Source organism: Lactuca serriola, chromosome 1, assembly GCF_051521515.1.
Source record: "Lactuca serriola cultivar US96UC23 chromosome 1, Lser_US96UC23_V15, whole genome shotgun sequence".
NCBI classification, from domain to species: Eukaryota; Viridiplantae; Streptophyta; class Magnoliopsida; order Asterales; family Asteraceae; genus Lactuca; species Lactuca serriola.
In genome coordinates this window covers 100,320,156-100,341,931 of record NC_136408.1, presented here as the reverse complement: position 1 = coordinate 100,341,931, position 21,776 = coordinate 100,320,156, and the positions used below count along the sequence as shown (strand labels likewise).

The 21,776-nt window shown below is 37.9% G+C and overlaps 1 protein-coding gene across 1 annotated transcript; it reads left to right on the top strand.

Moving 5' to 3' along the window:
- The first annotated feature begins 12,382 nt into the window (after positions 1-12,382).
- On the top strand, positions 12,383-15,938 carry LOC145096093 (M28 Zn-peptidase nicastrin). The gene is made up of 14 exons (XM_079033862.1): positions 12,383-12,756; positions 13,222-13,391; positions 13,476-13,579; positions 13,719-13,785; positions 13,865-13,957; positions 14,037-14,201; positions 14,306-14,446; positions 14,550-14,627; positions 14,703-14,815; positions 14,916-14,976; positions 15,053-15,220; positions 15,304-15,405; positions 15,490-15,579; positions 15,686-15,938. Exons 1-14 carry the CDS (start codon positions 12,468-12,470, stop codon positions 15,746-15,748), a joined length of 1,704 nt encoding a protein of 567 aa, XP_078889988.1. The 5' UTR covers positions 12,383-12,467; the 3' UTR covers positions 15,749-15,938.
- The last annotated feature ends 5,838 nt before the right edge of the window (positions 15,939-21,776 follow it).

Sequence of the window (21,776 nt, the reverse complement as noted above, 5' to 3'; positions counted from 1 at the left end):
TAACACATAATGTAAGGGTATTTTGGGAAATCACCGTTCAGGCGCTGGCTGATCGTACACACTGCTTCCTTCTGCTTTTCTCAAATTCTTTTACTTCCTTAGAAAAATTGTTTATTTTATGAAAAACTTCCTCAAATCCTCACTTTGAGTTCAGATACGCCCGAAGGTGCATCCGAATCCCTCAAACCAAGACTCTGATACCAACTTGTAACAACGTGTATTTTCAAAACAATTTTTTATTTTACAATTAATATAAAAATCATCCAACATTCTCAATTTATCAAGTTTAACAAATGTCATCACGATAAAAACATATCCCAAGATCATAAAACAAATCTCTTGCCAGTGTGTACGGATCATGCTAGCGCCTTCCCGCGATCATCGTTAGTACCTGAAACACATAACACATAATACTATAAGCATAAATGCTTAGTGAGTTCCCCAAAATACCACATACAACACATACGCCACTCATGGCCATAACTCTATGGGATCTTTCGATACATGTGCCTTAGGGGACTTCCATCCCAACTCTGGTAGACCTTCTGGCCCTACCAGTATGACCTTCCGGCCCTCATCATCTTGACCTTCCGGTCCATACTCTGTTGACCTTCCGGTCCAGATCATGGTACTCATAACATACATAGCACATACATATCACATAGCAACACATATCACATACTCCGCATAACATATAATACCTTCCGGTCACACATGGTTACCACCCTAGGTAAAGTATAGTGAGAAGACTCACCTTGTAAGCTGTCTAGCAACTCACATGCTTAGTACCCCTGAACCTCGTAACAATGACCTAGCCCCACCTAAACATATAAGCAATCATCTCAAATCAGTAACGACTCTCTAGGCTAGATTAGTTCATTCCAATGTTCTCTCAGAAGGCTAAAAGACCATTTTACCCTTCTAATGGTCCAAAAGTCCAAGTGTTGACCCAACCCTAAAAGTCAACGAAAGTCAACGGACAAACTTTGACCCGACTCATCGAGTGCACATAGGTGACTCGGCGAGTCCCATCGTGTACTCTGAATCTTTCTAAACCTTACTCGACTCGTCGAGTGAACCTTCCACTCGACGGCTACATCCGGTCACGAGTCGCGGGGCAACCCAACTCAACTCGTCGAGTTCCCAATGGATTCGGCGAGTTTCTTCCATAACTATCACCTAATCGACCTTCTGAGGTCATATCTGCTTCTTTAACGTATAGATCTGACTTCCCCATGTCCAATAATCACATAGAGGTCAAATCTTGACACTCATGCAATGCATTCAAAGCTTCTTTTGGTGAAATGGCTTCTAAAATGGCATCTTAGGTTCATTCCCTCCATGGGACAACATAAAGCTGGATAGGTAAATCTCTCTGGGCCTCTAGAGGTCCAGATCCAGAGTATAACACTAAGAGGGACAACATATGCCTCAATTCAAGACAATAAAGAGGTATAGAAAACCCTAGATTCAAGGATTTGCACAAAAAAAAGGGTCGATTTTCTACCTCAACAATGGAGACCCAAGCTTGAAAACCACAAAATCACAATCCCCTTGACCTTCTATTGCTGGAAACACCTTCTTCTTTGCAAAACCACAACAAAAGGGATCAAAATAGCTCTCTCTCTCTCTCTCTCTCTCACACACACAACTTGCTCAAGCTCTCTAGGGTTTCTCTCTCTGGACTGGTAGCCGCAAATGAGGGTTATAAGGTCCCTTAAATAGGGCACAAGCCCGGGGATTTAGGGTTTCTGACATCAGCGCGAACTCGTCGAGTCCACCCATAGACTCGTCGAGTCCGTTCATTAATCCAGTCAGCAATCTCAATCCTACTTGGCGAGTCTAAGCGTAAACTTTCTGAGTCCCTCCTCATAATTCAAATTAAACAATCACAATATGATACCTGGAAATCCGGATGTTACAATCTTCTAGATTTAACCATTTCAACAATTCACGATTCCTCTTCTTAGCCATACAAATGCACTAAGATGTCCTTGGAGGATCAATTGTGATATGGTTTCATAGTCATTAAGATGATCATAAAACACGATACTCAAGTACTCTCCCATCTTTTCAGATTGGAGAAATTTTTTATCCTTTTGTCTAATTTGATTGTTCTCATTCGTGTTGCCATACATTGAAACTTTTCCAATGTTCAGAATTATACTTAAACTTGTAAGCATAACCATATTTACTAAACTTTAGTAAATCTTGACAAATAGTCTTATCGTTCTTTGTGGTGGACCTGACCAGCGCACACTCAATGTACCCGATCCCCTAGTCCTTCACTTGACTCACATATTCATGTGAACAAGGAATTAGTCTTAATTTCCCAAAGATGAAGTTCTCATTCATCACACAATACAAGTTGCATGATTCCAAGTTTCTATCCAACTAAAACTTGGGTGATGAGAATCTTTCCTTATTTGGTAAATTTTGACATTACCACAAATGAAATATCAAATTCATATTGCTAACATAGTGACATACAAACATCAATTTTCACAAATGCCATTGCAAGAAGATATAATAAAATAAAACAAAATTTTATTATGAAAATGCAGAAAAACTTTTCCTTGCAATGCAATTACAAATGAAAACTATGTTATTACAAATTTCTAAGCAATCTATCATAACTCTTAAGCAGTAGCTCAAAAATCCGATCATCGAAGCATGCGATTGAAGTCCATCTTCGCGACCAGATTTAGCATACTCTTCATTTAAACTTACTTCCTTTTGCATGATCATACAAAACATCAAAATGCAACCTTGTCACATCATGTATTAAGAGTCAACAATTATGAACTTAATAGAGTCAAACAGTAGACTTACCTGAAGCAGAGTCAAATCTTTTTGATTATACCTTCTCTCAGATCTTTCAGGTAGTCAGGGCAGCTTCACTTCCAGTGTCCCTTCAAATGGCAATAGAAATAAATGGCTTCTTTTGCATTGGCACATGAGATAATCACAGACTTAGACTTTCTCTTTACCATTTGGTCAACCGGGTTGACTATGATCGAGCATTGACTTTGAATTTGACCTTGAATTTGACCAAGGTTGACCCATGAAGGGGTCTTGAGAAAGGAATTGTATTTAATGGGTTGTTTTTATATAGGGCGTGAGTAGAGCCAGTTGCAAGAGTAGAGACGTACAACTATTGCACCCGACATTTGAGGTGAGTTTCCTCCTGTAGGAAAGGTTCGAAGACATCAATGCCGACCGTTTATGTATGTTAGTATGTTCCAGACTAAGGTCCGATGTAGGGCGGGGCCCAATATAGGTTTATATGTTTTTCGGGTTTCGATCCGATGTCGGGGCGATACCCGATGAATGTTTGTACGCTTGATATCTTTGTGATTTTTGCATGTGTTTGTATTTGTATATTTCCAGACTATGGTCCGATGCCAGGGTGGTTCCCGAGGAATGTTTGTATGCTTTCCAGATCTTGGTCCGATGTCGGGTGGGACTCGAGGAATGTTTATATGTCTATGATTAGGTGATTATGCTTATGTTTATGTGATTAGTAGATATGATCATACATATGTCGAGCTTTGTCCAATATCGGGCGGGGCCTGATGCTGGATGTGGCCTGATGTCGGGCAACGCCAATGCTGGGTGGGGCCCGATGTAGCAAGGCGGGGCCCACAATATGTTTTTATGTGATTATGTGATTATGTGATATATGTATGGTATGTGATAGTTTGGGGAGCTCACTAAGCTTCTTGCTTATGGTTTTCAGTATTGGTTTCAGGTACTTCTGGAAGCAAGGGGAAGAGCTCGGGATGACTGCATGACACACACCGTTTATGCTTAGCATGGGATGTTTTACTCTGATTTATTTGACATGTGATTGATATGGATATACTATTTTGGATACTGGAGATATTATGGTTCATGTTTTGATAAATGATTTTTAGTAATTTTGGGTTAATTAATGATTTAAAAATGAATTTTTTGGGATGTTTCATTGTCTAAGGGGTTAGACATATCAATGATTTGTTGCAGTATTCATGAGTACTTTTGAAATGGGGATTTAAGTATTAGATTAACCCACACTCAGAGAATTACTTCATGGATTTTATCATGAGTAACTTTGAGACGATAATATTTTATATTCTTGAAACGGAGACATATGAGTTATTGTTTACGAGTTAGTTGTGCATTGATAATACGTAAACACATTAGTAACTTGATGGGAGATCAGTTAGGGCAGAGCCTCCGAAGGCTCAGGGTCGTGCTTTCCAGCTCACAGCGGAGGAGGACAGAGCAGCACCGGATGTGGTGGCTGGTATGTTTCTATCCTCATCTCGTTTTATTTATCTGACGTATGCTTATCTGTTGTATCTGTGATTAGGTACGTTTTTGGTGAACTCTTTGCCTGGTTTGGTTTTATTTGAATCGGGGGCGAGTCGGTCCTTCGTGTCTCAGTCTTTTAGTACGGAGTTCCGTGCGCCAGTGGGCGAGTTAGAGTGTCCGTTGCGATTGTCTATTGCCAACGAACACGGGGTTTCTGCTTCTTCAGTTTATCGAGGATGTGACTTGGAGATTTTCGAGGTGTCTTTTCCGATAGATTTGATTCTGATCCCCATGGGAGAGGTGTGCGTGATTGTGGGCATGGATTGGCTCAGTCGGTTCGGTGCTATGATTGATTGCGAGGGCCAGCGAGTGGTGGTTCGAACCCCAAGTGGGGGAGAGTTGGTTATATATGGTGAGGGTACTAGAGTAGGATCAAGGTTTTGTTCTGCTGCCAGGGCTCAGTAGCACATTCAGCATGGGTGGATGGGTTATTTAGCGTATGTGGTAGGAACGCGAATCAGGGACCAGACCTCGGTTTCCGATGTACCAGTGGTCAGGGAATTTGCAGATGTGTTTCAGGAAGAGTTGCCAGGGATACCTCCGGAGAGGCAGGTCAAGTTCAGGATCGACCTGGTTCCAGGTGCGGCTCCTATCGCTAAGGCGCTGTACCGATTAGCGCCACCAGAGATGCAGGAGCTGTCATCGTAGCTGCAGGAACGATTGGGCAAGCAGTTCATTCGACCTAGCAGTTCTCCATGGGGAGCGCCGATTCTCTTTGTCCGGAAGAAGAACGGTTCGCACCGGATGTGCATTGATTACCGGGAGTTGAACAAGATAACGGTGAAGAACCGTTACCCACTCCCGATGATAGATGATCTATTCGATTAGTTGCAGGGCGCATCTTGGTTTTCCAAGATAGATTTGAGATCTGGGTACCATCATGTCAGGGTCAGAGAGGAAGATGTGGAGAAGACCGCGTTCCGAACTCGTTATGGACATTACGAGTTCGTGGTGATTCCATTTGGGCTCACCAACGCGCCAACAGTATTTATGGATCTGATGAATCGGGTCTGCAGACCGATGCTTCACCGCTCGGTCATAGTATTTATAGATGATATCTTGGTGTATTCCAAGACCCGAGAGCAGCATGAGGAGCATCAGCGAGAGCTGCTGGGAGTCCTGAGGTGGGAACGGTTGTACGCCAAGTTCTCGAAGTGTGAGTTTTGGTTGCGAGAGGTCCAGTTTCTCAGACATCTCGTTAACCAGGAGGGGATTTTGGTCGACCCGACCAAAATCAAGGCGGTTATGCAATGGGAGGTCCCGAAATCTCCCTCAGATGTTAGGAGCTTTCTGGGATTAGCAGGATACTACCGGAGATTCATACGGGATTTCTCCAAGATTGCAATACCCCCTCACTCGTCTGATGAGAAAAGTGATGGATTTCCGGTGGGGCCCCGAGCAGTAGAGGGCGTTTGAGACCCTCCGTCAGCGTTTGTGTGAGGCACTAGTCTTGACAATCCCGGAGGGTGTTGAGGTTTTTGTGGTGTTCTGTGATGCATCCATCACAAGTTTAGGGGCGGTCCTCATGCAGAGAGGACGAGTGATAGCTTATGCATCGCGGCAGCTGAAGCCGCATGAGACGAGATACCCTACGCATGACTTGGAGTTGGGGGCCGTGGTGTTCGCCCTCAAGATATGGAGACATTACCTTTATGGGGTCCTATGTACCATTTATACGGATCACAAGAGCTTGAGACATATCATGGATCAGCCGAACCTGAACATGAGGCAACGCAAGTGGCTAGACGTAGTCAAGGACTACGATTGCGAGATCCTTTACCTCCCTGGTAAAGCGAATGTGGTTGCAGATGCTTTGAGCCGCAAGTCGGCTGGGTCTTCCACCCCCGCGACATGTATGAGGATAGCAGTGGATTCCCCTCTTGTGAGTTTGATCAGAGATGCCCAGATAGAGGGCATGCGACCGGAATATTTAAAGCTGGAGAGGATCAAGGGTGAGAACACCAGGTTCGTGTAGGACAGTCGGGGATTATTGACCCAATGCGGTCAGGTTTGGGTTCCGATGTCTGGTGGGGTTAGGTAAATGGTTATGGAGGAGCTCATAAGTCTCACTTCTCTATTCACCCGGGGGCCACCAAGATGTACCGGTATTTGAGTTTGAGCTATTGGTGGCCGTGTATGAAGCACGAGATTGCTTGGTACGTCGAGAGGTGCTTGACCTGTAGGATGGTCAAGGCCGAACATCAAAGGCCGCATGGCAAGCTGCGGCCCCTGGAGATTCCCATGTGGAAATGGGAACAGATCACGATGGACTTTATCACAAAGCTGCTAAGGACGGCGAAGGGGTTTGATGCCATTTGGATCATCGTGGATCGATTGACCAAAAGTGCCCACTTCTTGGCCATACAGGAGAGTTCGTCGGCCGAGAAACTGGCCGAAGTGTATGTTCGCGAGATCGTGTCTCGCCATGGGGTTCCCGTTTCCATTATCTCTGATCGGGATGTCAGGTTTACCTCCCACTTTTGGCAAAAGTTTCACGAGGAGCTGGGCACGCGATTGCACTTTAGCATAACCTTCCACCCGCAGACAGACGGCCAGAGCGAGCATACTATTCAGAACCTCGAGGACATGCTGAGGGCATGTGTCATCGACTTCAGTGGGAGGTTGTATCTCGCCATGGGATTCCCATTTCTATTGTCTCTGATCGGGATGTCAGGTTTACCTCCCATTTATGGCAGAAGTTTCATGAGGAGCTGGGCACGCGATTGCACTTCAGCACAACATTCCACCCGCAGACAGACATCCAGCCAGAGCGAGGGGACTATTTAGACCCTCGAGGACATGTTGAGGGCATGTGCCATCGACTTCGGTGGGAGTTGGGATTCTCACCTACCGTTTGCGAAGTTCGCCTACAACAACGGCTATCATTCTAGTCTTGGCGCCCCGCCATTCGAGCTGTTGTACGGGTGGAGGTGTCGCACCCCAGTTTGTTGGGGAGAGGTGGGTCATAGGGTGATGGGTCGGACAAAGGTGGTCTTGCGGACTACCGAGAAGATTCAGCAGATCAGGCAGCGGCTGCAGACAGCTCAGAGTCGGCAGAAAAGTTACGCCGACAAACGCCGATCGGAGTTAGAATTTCAGGTAGGTGACATGTTACTTCTGAAGGTCTCGCCATGGAAGGGTGTAATCCGCTTCAGGAAGAGGGGAAAATTGGGCCCTTGGTATATTGGGCCATTCAGGATCATCACCAGGGTTTGCAAAGTGGCTTATAGGCTTGATCTTCCGGAGGAGCTTAGCCGGATTCACAACACGTTCCATGTCTCGCAGTTACGGAAGTGCATCATGGACCAGGAGGACGTTGTATCACTGGATTATATTCAGATTGATGAGCACCTGAACTATGTGGAGAGGCCTGTGTCCATCTTGGAGAGCAAGAAAAAGATTTTGCGGCAGGTGCAATGGGAACATCAGAAGGGATCTGAGTGGACATAGGAGCCGAATGCAGAGATGCGCGAGCACTACCCAGCGTTATTTATTCTAGAAGACTTCGAGGACGAAGTCTATTTCAAGTGAGGGAGAATTGTAACGCCCCGATTCTCAGGTATGGATTTAAGAAAGAATCTCCTTGGGTTAAGTCCTACTCGGCGAGTTAAGGGTGCGCTACTCGTCGAGTAGCAGCGAGGGGGATCACATATTTAATGACCTACTCGCCGAGTCCATAAAGGGACTCGACGAGTAGGAGCTGATAGAAGAAACCCTAAGTCCCAGGTTCTGCCTTCTATTTAAGGAGGCATAAGCCTCATTTGGCCTCCTTGCAGTCAGTAAGAGTTTGAAAACCCTAACCGTGTATTGTGTCTTTCTTGTGCTTTGTAAGCTTGGAAGGAGGGCTTGTGGGAGGAAGAGCTTGGAAGAACCAGGGGATAGGAGCAAGGAAGGAGTGGGAAATCCGAAATCTGCCTTAGTTAGCACCCATTAAAGGTATCAAGTCGACATATTTATCTCTTTTCCCTTTTAGATCTCATATGGTGGAAATCTAGGGTTTTATGGTTTGAGTAAGGTGATATTGCAAGACATGAGCTAGATCTGAAGTTGTAACTTCAGATCTGGACCTTTCCTGAGTCCTAGATTCATAAAGTTCCTGTCTTGGTCGTGAATGAGGCCCCCTTGTGCATGAAACCCATTAAGAGCTTAGTTTTGGCATTAAGAGCCTCTTTAGCCATGCATGCACGTAAAGTTTGCAACTTTACGTGAAAGGCATGCCCTGGGAGCTTGGATCTGTAATTTGGAACCTTTGCATGACTTAAAATGGTTCTGTATGCATTAAGGACTGAAGGAACTCGACGAGTTGCAAGGGCGACTCGGCGAGTCAGATAAAGATAGCCATGGGCTCGACGAGTTGGATGAACAACTCAGCGAGTTTGATGAAGATTGCCATAGACTCGACGAGTTGCATGAACAACTCGGCGAGTCGGATGAGTTTTGCCCAAGTTAGGAACGCGTGTGTATCAACGTGTTACTAGAAGGAAACTCGACGGGTGGCCATAAGGCCTCAATCGAGAATCGTGGGAACTCGACGAGTCACCCTGGTGACTCGGCGAGTGGGTAAGGATTTCAAGGAACTCGGTGAGTAGCTGAGGGTACTCGATGAGTTAAGGTCAACATGGACTGTTGACCTTGACTAAGGACTTTGACTTTGACCAGGGTTAGCTAGTTGGGTTATGAAGTACTCTGTGAGGATGAAGACTTATGAGCATGTTTGTAATGTGGTAATAGGTGGTGGAGTCTTTGACGAGTGATCGGAGAGCTGTGATTTATTTACCGAGGTGACATCTACGAGGTGAGTTATTCTCACTATACTAAGGGGTCTAAGACACCAAGGCCGACCCATTGGATTTGATATCCTAGTAGTTATTGATATGATGAGTTGAGTCAGTAATGTATGCCAATTGATATGCTAGTCGAGTAGATCTGTAGGACTGCCTGTGATACTGATTGATTACCTGTATGTTCATTTATCTGTTACATGTCGACATGTTAAGTGGGGTAGGTTGAGGTTGTAATGCTCCGTGCGGTAGCCAACAAATCCGAAAGTATTCCAGATATGAGCTGAGGGCCCAGTAGGCATTCCAGACTCATACTGAGGACTCGGGTACGAGCTGAGGGCCCGGTAGGCATTCCAGACTCGTACTGAGGGCCCAGGGGTAGTCCAGCTTGTAAAGCTGTGGACCCAGTGCATGATGTTCTGTTTTGATTGATATGATATGTTAACATTGATGTTGCTATGTGGACTATATGTGTATCGATATTTTGGGGGTAACTCACTAAGCTTTCGGGCTTACAGTTTCAGTTTATTGTTTCAGGTACTTCAGGGGATCGAGGCAAGGCCAAGACGTGATCATACAACTCATCCTATTGTGTTTATGTTTCTAGGAAAAACTCTGATAATCAATATTTTGAAAACAAGTTGTAATGTTTTGATGAACTTGATATGTTTTAAAAAGTTTAAATTGGTTTGAAATTTTGGATGTTACACCAAGTACGCATGATGCAACAGATTTCATACTTTGGGTCAAAATTGAAAATACTTGATGTTTGGGTGTTACATTTCGGTTTTGGAACCATTTTTTACTTGCTTTTTTCTCAACAATTTTTATAATTTTAGTCCAATTTTGAATGACCATAACTCCTTCATAGAATGAGCTGATTCTTTTCCCATGTTGCAGCCCTATGTTTTGGCTATAATTTTGGCTCAAAAATGGTTAAACAAGTTAAGTAATTGCTAAGTTACATAACTCTAAATATGGGTTGTTATGCTGTCGGTTTTTTCTTAGCATTGTTTATAATTTTTGTTCTACTTTGAATGACCATAACTTCTTCATACGAGTTCAAAATAAACTATTTTTTCTCAGCTTGCAACCCTTTATCTTGGCTACAAATTTGACTCAAAAAATTGTTGAATTAGTTAAGAAATAATCGTGTTATAGAGCTTTAAACTGAGGCAATTAAGGCTGTATAAATTTTTTTATCCGTAAAATTAAGTTCAATTTATATCTCATTATCATGGTAAATTAAATCACTAGATAACGAGAAAATTCTGACCTCAAAATACGAAAATGGAAATGTAGTTTGAAAGTTCAGTTGTTAATGATTTTGTAACCGAAAAACAGAATCAAAATCGAACTGTTATTTTCAGTTCGGTTTTATATTTCTTCATTTCCGGTTATGTAAATTTTCCAAACTCCATAAAAAAAAAGGGAATATGACTTATCAAGGCAATTAACTTTTCGGTATGTTCACATCTGGGTAACTATCTTTTTTTTGTACATTTCTAGGTAACAAACTTTTTGGAAGTGTTCACATATGACCATTATGACCTGCTATAGCATGTTAAATCTTAGATGTGAACGCTTTCAACAAGTTTGTTACCTAGATGTGTACAAAAAAAATAGTTACCTAAATATGAACAAGACGAAAATTAAAAATTAAATTACATGAATGGTCCCTGTGGTTTAGGGGAATTTATGGTTTTGATCGCTAACTTATTTTTTTAACTTAAATGGTCCCTACTGTTTATTTTTGTTGCGCGTTAGGTCCCCGTCTTACCTAAAAATACTATTGTGCCCTTATTAATTTATTTTTTTAATTAATTTTCTTATTTACGTATTTATTTTTTACATATTTAAAAAAATTAATTGACCACACATATTTGTATCTCTTCGGATGATCCCTACTGTTTATTTTTAATTAATTTATTTTTTTAACTCGGATGATCCCTACTGTTTATTTTTGTTACGCGTTTGGTCTCTGTCTTATCTAAAAATATATTTTTCCCTTATTAATTTTTTTAATTAATTTTCTTATTTATGTATTTATTTTTTATAAAAAAAAAATAATATACCCCACATATATGTATCTCATCACCGTAAAACTGAAACCACATTTGAGAAATTTAATTTGAGTCTTACCATTCACCATCTCATCTCTGATCCTCCACATCTTCTATTTCTTTTCTATCTTTAGTAACATCGATGTCTTCACCGTCTTTTTTTTTGGTACTTCAACTCTGGCGAACCAACACCATAACCTACTGTCTCTTCATCTTTAGTGGGTTGTGGTGTTGATTCGACGGAGTTGAAGAACCAAAAAAAGAAGTGATGATGAAGACGTCGATATCACTAAAGATAAAAAATAAATAGAAGTTGAGAAGGATGAAAGATGGGATGGTGAGGAGAACAGATATGTGGGGTCTACTAATTTTTCTTAAACATATAAAGCATAAGTACATAAACAAGAAAATTAATTAAAAAAAATAATAAGGGAAAAATAGTATTTTTAGATAAGACAGAGACCAAACGCATAACAAAAATAAACAGTAGGGATCATCCGAGTTAAAAAAAAAATTAATTAAAAATAAACAGTATGGATCATCCGAGGAGATACAAATATGTGTGGTCTATTAATTTTTTTAAATATGTAAAAATAAATACATAGATAAGAAAATTAATTAAAAAAATAAATTAATAAGGGCACAATAGTATTTTTAGGTAAGACGAGGATCAAACGCGCAACAAAAATGAATAGTAGGGACCATTTAAGTTAAAAAAATAAGTTAGCGACCAAAACCACAAATTCCCCCAAACCACAGGGACCATTCATGTAATTTAATTTTTAATTTTCGTTTTGTTCATATTTGGGTAACTATTTTTTTTGTACACATCTAGGTAACAAACTTGTTGAAAACGTTCACATCTAGGATTTAACCTGCTATAGCAGGTCATAATGGTCATATGTGAACACTTCCAAAAAGTTTGTTACTTAGAAATGTATAAAAAAAAAATAGTTACCCAAATGTGAACATACCGAAAAGTTAATTACCTTGATAAGTCATATTCCAAAAAAAAAAAAAAAAATTGCACGAATGGATTTTGTCAAACGACATAGGAACATGTCGTTTTGATACAAATTTTGTCAAACGACATAGTAACATGTCGTTTTGATACAAATTTCGTGGGTAAAGGCCGGCGAAGAACTCAACTCCGGAGTCATATGATATGTTATCGTCATCCACTGTTTAGTGGCGTCACTATTGCTACTTAATTAAACCCTAGTACCATACACATCCAAACGCCTCCTCTCTCTCCTTGATTTCATCAATGGCGAATCCCACGAATGCAGCAGAGGGGCGACGACAAATGTTCGAATCATTCTATTCGATCATTGCACTTGTATTCATATTAGTGGCCTGTGTGGAGCTCTGTGATGCATCTACAGTCGTCGACGTTTACCGTCTTATACAGTATGATATCGCCGGTGTTCCTTTTGGATCTCGTGTCGCATCTCTTAATCACCACGCTGGTTCTTCTCTCTTTGCTCCTGGTTCCGATCTCTCCCGTACTGTTGTCATATTTCCCCTAAGTGAATTGAACGAAACATTCATTCGAGGTAGCTATCTTTTTCTTTGCATCCAATAAAGTATTTTGATCAATTGCGATTTGAATTTCGTATCAGAACCTATAGAGTAGGGATCAATTCGATACGTGCTAATGTGTTCGTCATCGATGCAAATATCATACATGTGACCTGATTTTATTAATCGTAAGAGAGTACTGATGCTTTTGCGGAGTTCCCACGTTCTTGGATCGGAAAATGATTTTGGTTAATGGACATGATTGAGGATTAGACTCCGGTTTTCTTTGAGTTTGAATAAGAGGAAATTGCTAAATTCGTTATTTATTGGGATTGGTTTTCATAAGTGGTCGAAATCAAATAGGATTTCTAAAGGTTAATTGCAAATCAATTACACCGATTCCTATCAGCCTTCCCCATCTGATTTGGGATTAAATGTTTATTCCTTTACTTCTATAATAATCCGATTCAAAATTTTAACTATTGTTGACCATATGGCAGAATATATTGAACAGGGAAAGCCTTTAGGGGGCTTACTACTTCTACTTCCTCGAATCTTTCATCCTGACAACAGTGAAACTGTTGGTGGACATGGTGTAAGCTCTGATAAGGAGAATTTGAAGAAAATCCTGGTGAATTTAGAGCAGAAGCTAATACATTCTAGTATCCATGTAAGTCAACATCGTGCATATACAAATGAATTTTTTTCTTACATTTTTCCATCTTGCTTCTTAAATACATCTTTCATTTTACAGTATCCTGTGTATTTTGCTTTTGAAGATGAAGATTTAGACTCAGTGTTAGCTGATATCAAGAAAAACGATGCAGCTGGTCAACCTGCAACTGCAACTACTGGGGGGTTAGTAATTAGTAATCTAGTACTATATCTTTTTTACTTCATATAACATTGAAAGTGGATCTTTTTTTATATACCCTTAAACCGAATTTCTATATATACAAAAAAACTGTCATTAAAGTCAGTGTTTCTTTCATTACAGATACAAGCTTATTGTCACATCACCAACTCCCAAGAAACTCACATCTCCCACAATCACCAACATCCAGGTTTTCATTTAAATCAAAAACTGTGTTGAATTGCAATAAAATTTAAAAGATTTTTTACACCATGTTCAACTATTTACAGGGGTGGTTGCCTGGTTTAAAAGGTGATGGAGATTCAAACCAACTCCCAACTATAGCCATTGTAGCATCATATGATACATTTGGAGCAGCTCCGGTATTTTACCATTTTACCCTTTTCTACAATCAAGTCACATGGTATAAGTATTTACTACTTACTTCCATTATCTCTCCAGGGATTATCTGTTGGAAGTGATAGCAATGGAAGTGGTGTTGTTGGACTTCTTGAAATTGCAAGATTATTTTCCATCTTATATTCCAACCCTCACACTAGAGGAAAGTATAATCTACTCTTTGGTTTGACATCTGGTGGACCTTATAACTACAATGGAACTCACAAGGTGACTCATTCACTATCTTTCTAAATATATATAAATATTGTATTTCTGTAGTTGTTTAAATGTGTTTTTTTTTTTTTTTTTTTTTTTTTTAAAATCATGTACAGTGGCTTAGAAGTTTTGATCAACGTTTGAGAGAAAGTATTGATTATGCTATCTGCTTGAATAGCCTTGGGTCAGGGGAAAATGGGTTATGGGTTCATGTTTCTAAGCCTCCAGAGAATGCATATGTTAAGCAAATCTTTGAAGTAAGTGATAAAAAAGATTAAAGATTAAAGAATCATTGTAGTTTTTGGAATTTCATATAATCATATATTCTAATTTCTAATTCACATTTGTGTGCAAATCTAGGGTTTATCTGATGTAGCACAAGAACTAGGGCTCAAAGTTGGGCTAAAGCACAAGAAAATCAACATTTCCAATTCCCGAGTAAGTTCAAATTTTGAAGTAGAATTTTTAATTTTATTATTATTTATTATTATGAACATTTCCAGTTGTATACAGGTAGCATGGGAGCATGAACAGTTTTCAAGGTTAAGAGTTACTGCAGCAACAGTTTCTGGACTTTCTGTTGCTCCAAATTTGTTGGAAAATACTGGAGGTCTTTCTGATAACAGGTGAATATTTTATATAATAATTATATTTAAAAAGTATTTATTATCAATATAAAAATGATAACTGAGATTCTGTTTGTTTTATTTTTATTTATTGAATTAGAGAGTTTGTAAGTGAAGATGCAGTTGTTCAGAGTGTGAAATTGGTTGCTGAAAGTCTTGCAGTAAGATTTTAATCAAAATATTATTTTATTATTATTGGTTTACAAAATTTTGATGATTTTGGTATTATGTGAACAGAGGCATATATATGGTCAACAAGGGAAGAAGATGGAAATATTTGCAGATAACACAAGTTTGGGTGTGAATCCTTTTTACATAAAATCATGGCTTCATCTTTTATCAACAACACCTCGTGTTGCTCCATTTCTCTCCAAGGACAATCCATTCATCATGGCATTGAAAAAGGTAAACATTTTTTTTTTAAAAAAAAATAATTGATTAATGAGCATTAACAAATAACAACTGACATTTATTTGAATAACAAACAGGAATTAGCAGATCATGTTGCAGAGGTGAATTTGCAACATGATGTGCTTGATGGAATGTTCACATTTTATGACTCCACAGTTGCTACACTCCAGATTTATCAGGTAACTTTATTATTTATTTCTATGATTATTTTATTTCTCATTTTCACATCAAAGATTTTGAATTTTATTAACTTGTTATTACAGGTTGCGAGTGTGACATTTGACTTGCTGTTGCTATTAGTCCTGGGATCATATTTAATTACACTTTTCAGTTTCCTTGTCATAACTACCAGGGTATGTTAATGTTTATGTTATAATAGTTTTTAAGGATTTAAAAAAAAAGATATAAAAAAATGGAAATGATGTTATTTATTTTATATATATTTTTTTGGGGGAACAGGGAGTGGATGATTTGATCAGTCTTTTCCGACGTCCTCCATCACGGAAAGCCAAAGCAGCTTGATGGTGTTTGGTTTGGTTTGGTTGTAAGGGCAGAGGTTAGATTTGGTTTCTTTCTTGTAGCTTTCTTAGGAGTAATTTTTCATTATAATTACTATCATTTAACTTTGCAGAAAATTTTGGTTATTATGTTTTTTCATGTAACCTAACCTCTGTAATCTTTCCCTATTTAGTATCCACAAATTTCTTCTCAACTACCAATCACTGAATGCTCAAATATTGATGAGAAACATCTTGTAATAATTGTTGTTGATAACGAATTTAGATTAAAATGAAGAAGAAAAATCTTCTAGTTTTTCTAAAATAATATAGGATAATGGAGTATTGTATATATATATATATATATATATATATATATATATATATATATATATATATATATATATATACTAGGCACGTTTGAACCCAAGAAAGGTAAATTGGGTATGTTAAAAGATAAATGCAGAATGTTATAATGGAAGGTAAGTATGATGCTGTAATTAAAAGAATTTATCACAATTCAATGTCGTGATAACGAAAAAAAAATAAATAAATAAATGATAATGGGAAAATTTTCGAACTAAAATGTCGTTTATTTAGATCTTCAGTCTCATTGCTTCCATGACTAAAGATTGTTGGACTTTCTCTATACTTCATTCCATTCTTCAGTTTTGATAGCTGCTAATTTATTCACCTGTCAAATTAAATAAATTACAGAAGTAGTTTATAACTTTGTCTTATTCTTGAAAGTTTCCTAATTAAAGAAATGTACACAAGTCCATAAAATGTGCATTACCTTTCTTACATATAGGTCTTAATAAAATAAGGATTCAATTCAATGCAAGAAAGAGGAACCAACTGTGTAATTTAGACTAAACAAAATAAATCAAAATATGTTGATATTTCTTATATGTAGCCCATTAATCGTTTGTAGTACCAAGTGTACTATGGACATATAGAACAACACCACGAATAACAACGAATGAGACACCATTCAGTTTGGTCTATGTATCCGAAGCAATAATCCCACTAGAACTTATCTTACTCACGACAAGGGCTATGAACTATGATCAAGAAGCAATCAATGAAGAGATGAGAACAAACTTAGAACTTTTGTCCAAACGATGAGAGGTAGCGGCAATCCATCAAAGTATATTATAAGAAGCAAACAGAAAGCTACTAAAACCAACTAGTACATAATAGATCTTTTTGGGTTAGGGAATATGCATTGAGAAACAATGAGACAAGCAGACAAGAGCCACAAGAAAAAGCTACTACAACCTACTAGTACATAATACGGGTCAGGGAATATTTTGAGAAACAATAAGACAAGCAGACAAGAGCTACAAGAAAAGTACGACTAGGAAGGACCCTACGTAATCAGTGAAGCCAACATAGATGGATCATAAATCCTAAAGACAACAGAGGAGGATACGATTACTTGGTCATGACACGCTAAAAAATTGAAGAAGTTTTACATATAATAAGGAACTGAAAATATACATAAAAAAAGAATCAATTTAATCCCTTGCATACATACGAAGACTTCTCAGACTTGGCAATTTATCTGACACGCGTCAAGAAAATGATAATATTTAGATAGATGGCAAATGACACCCTAACATGGTCAAAGCATCATAAAATGCTCATTCTGAGCACCATCAAATAATAGCATTGCATATAAAGGGAAAACGACAACCTAACATGATCATAACACCACGTGTTGATCATCTAATACAATCATATAGCAGTATTACATATATAGGGCAAACGACACCCTAATGTGATCAAAGCTTTTCGATACCTTACTTAGGTATCAAGGGCAAGTATAAGGTCGGCTACAAAGGCACCTCGATAATTCACAATCAAAAGCAACAACAAAATAAGGGCAAATGACACCCAATCCTAGTCATACATTAACCGTGGGATTAACAAACCCTTGCATAAAAGCTTCAAAAGCTAAGTCACAACGGGTTACCTCGAAAGTCTAAAACTATGGGAATACATAATGATAATAACCACACAACTGATAATAACCACACAACTCGTTACAAATTTCATACACTAAATACTTAAAACTTATGAGAATTAGAACATTTTAAAGGTTTAACTAAATTAACCCAACAATTTCATTAAGTTAAACAATTCAATATAATTTTAAATCCAACATAATTAAATTATAAGTTAAGAGTTTCACTAAATATAATTAATAAAATTCAAATTTTTATATCAAAATGCTTATGTCAATTTTTTTAAATAAACACCTAACAAATTAAATTTATAAACTTTATAAACTTTCACTTTTATTTTTATAAAATACTCCATCAGTTTTTATAAAAAATTTCCTTACTAAGGGAATCTCTCCCAAATATGCGCCAATCACATTCATTTACTTCTCCCTCTTGGCTGGGTTAAAGTCAACCACTCCCCCCCCCCCCCCCCCCCACACACACACACCAATCTTTTTCTTCCTAGTTAATTCTCGAGAGTAGTTTTGCATGCCAAAAGGAGAAAAAAGTGAGCTTAGAGCCAAGATATTTGGGAGATATTTAGCCATTTCATTTTTTTATAAGCATACACATATTTTTGCAATTTTGTGGATCATTTTGGTGAAGTAAAACCCCACAGAGGCAACGAGAGAGATGTGATATAGTGAGATAGAATTCGAAAAAAGGTAGGCTTAAGAGGTTGTAAGTACTCATGTTCTCTCTTTTTCTTCTTCTCCCCTCTCAAAACTCTCATTCTCTCTACACACACACTTCGATGTTCACCGTATACTCTCTATAGTCTTTAGGGTTTGTTCATAAGTTTCATTCATTTTTTGTCTTTACAAGTTCATGTAGATGTATCCATACAATGGTTCTTATTTTGTTGAGTGGGAGTGAATATTGTAGTGAGATTATCTGTGTATTTAAGAGAGTTTTGTGAGTTTAACAGATACATAGATACATATTCACACATAAATATTAGTATCAAGTATTTTCTAGTCTTTGTGTTTAATTTTAGATTTTTAGAAGACTAATGCGGAGTGGAATTACTAGAGAACCATGCGAGATATTAGTTGACTTGATAATAACTCAATTAGGCTTAGAGAAGATGATGGATATTGATGAGGATAATGAAGATGTTAATTAAAGGAGAAGATTAGGATGATTCTGGGAAAAATAATGTTTGGATGGACTCTTTGTGGTGTTTGGGCTATCTTGGAAGACACTTTGGGCCATAAAATCCGGGTCTTGAATATTGGTGTAACACCTGCAGATTCGGGCTAGTCAATTAAGATATAATAAGCGTTAAAAATGACTTTTTGATAAAAGATTATTTAGGATAAATAATCTTAACCAAAGTTATAGTATATGCGACAAAGATTCCGTACATTTAAAGAATGTCCAAATATGACTTCATATGAGAAAGTTATTATTTTTCAAAATTTCAGTGTAGCAGTATACGACCCAACACTGAAATTGAAATCGGTCGATTGTTAGAAAAAAGAATCTAAACGAGAGTTGAAGATATCATCAATACCTATTCGTCAATATAAAGACATTCGAGAACGGATATTGTATGAAAAAGTTATGATTTTTATACGGACTTTATCAGTCCAAGTTTGTTAAAAATATAACTTCAAAAATAAAGTCAAAATTAGACGACGGAGTTTAAATGAAAGTTGTAGATTTCGTCAATAGCTACACCTGGATATAAAGAACATCGAAAACGAAGCTCGTATGAAGAAGATATGAATTTATGAAGAAACAGAAAATCCTCATATGCATTCACGCGCGTCGACAGGGCGCGTGGCATGCACTGACACTCACCAATTTAATGACACGTGCCACTACCTAGAAGCTGCCATGTCACTCGGTACGACCAATTGCACGTTATGCACCAACCATTGGTGCGGCGTGCACTACTTTTCAGCCCTATAAATATGTTCGATTCTCAGCTCATTTCATCATCCCTTCCTCTGATTCTCTCTAAAAATCTCTTTCATATCTTTAGCCCTTTACTCCCTAAGCTCCCAACTTCGTTAACGAGACCCCGCGGTGCCAGATAGTCGACGAATAAAAGCTCCCAGATCAGAGTTCTTCCCACATAATCCTTGGTTTTCATCAGAATACTCTGTAAGTTAAGCTACACTTATTTTATTCAAGTGTAACTTTTAATTATAGTTATATTCGTTATTATGAACCTATAATTAAGATTTATTAGTGATTCGATGTCATTATACTGATTAATCTACTTACGAGGATGATGTCTAGGCTGGATTTAGTGAAGTGTTTAAAGTGAGATTTCCAAAAAATATACTCTATAGTCTATATACCAAACATACCCTACCTCCGATATGATCATACCTGATTGTTCCTTAGTTGATCGATCTCGATGTGGACATTGAGATTAATGAGGAATCTAGACTATAATTAGTCACTCGAAATATAAGACTAAAACTTAGTAATATGAACCTAGATCACTTCAGAAGAAAAAATAAAGTACCAAGGTGAAGTTTTGCCCAAATGCTGAGGCATCTACTCTTATCAAGTGAATGCATAATTACTTTCATCTTACACATAAATATGAAGTATTTAGATAGTTAAATGCTATATGTGCTTATATGCAAAGATGTTTTTTGTTAGATGAAATATTATAAAGATAAAATTTATATGATATATATATATATATATATATATATATATATATATATATATATATATATATATATATATATATATATCATATATGTATTTTACAAATATAGTACATTGGGTAACGATGGGTAATGAAAGATGTCATAGTATGATGAAAGATAAGATGCCATAGTATGATGAAAGATAAGATGTTATAGTATGATGAACGATAAGATGTTATAGTACGATGAAAGATGTAGGCAATGATAGGATGCTACGACTTTAGAAAAAGGTACTAATGTAATAACGATGTAGGAATGGTACTAGCATACCAACCATCTAGTCATTTAACAGAGTATAGGTGACGACCACCAGACTATTTGATGATAGTCTCGTGGAACACATGCATGTTTATAACTTGTAGGTGATGGACTTCATGCCCATTTGATGTACTCTACCCTACCTACACGTATTGCGGATAAATCCCTGTAACGGTATTGTCTGCAACGATGATTAAGATGATCCTTAGGACATATCCTTGGGAACGAAAATATAAAGAAAACATACTAATATGTATTGCAGAGAAATCCCTATAACAATACTGTTAGCAATAATGATTATGATGATGACCCTTAGGACAGATCCTTAGGGAAGAATAAAGAAGAAAACGGGGATGGGTAATCGGGTTAACTGTTTGAATATTAAACATATTAAATATATTATTGTGGGTTGAAAACCCTATGTACCACCAGGTTTCCTAACCTAACCCACTTAGTTTCTTTGTATCACAGGAAGCAATACAAAGATATTGTTCGGACCTGATGAGAGATTCGAGGAAATATAGGCTATAGAATAAAAGATGATGTAAGGCTTATGTTTATGCTTATGTTTCTTATATCAATTATGACATCCCAAGATTTTAATAATCAATGAAAAACATTCTTCATAAATACTTTTACGGGACCAATTCCACATTTATAAATGAACTATAATTAAATAAGCATAAATAAAAAGTTTTAAAATGGCCATAAAAATAAGGATGTCACAGTTGGGTACACAAACCAAAAGAGGAAAGAAAGATCAAGTATGAAAGTGACTTGTGCCTGCAATTCAAACTCCGACCATCTCACGCGGTCACATGAGATTGTGCCTTATTTTCATGCGCCCACATGGCGCCTGCATGGATATTTTTTTCTTTTCATTTTAAGTGGTATTTGGGGTATGTTAGATTCCATTTTTCACAAACTTCGACCAATCATGTAGGGAGCTTGTGGAGGACAATTTCTTGATGTTCTTGGAGCTTTGAAAGTCTTATTAGTTCATCTTGTTGAAACATTTTGATGTTGGGTACATTTCTTTCTCTTCTTTTCACCTTAGTCATGAGTGGCTAAGTTTTTATTTATCAACATTGGAAGCAATCCTTAAACACTA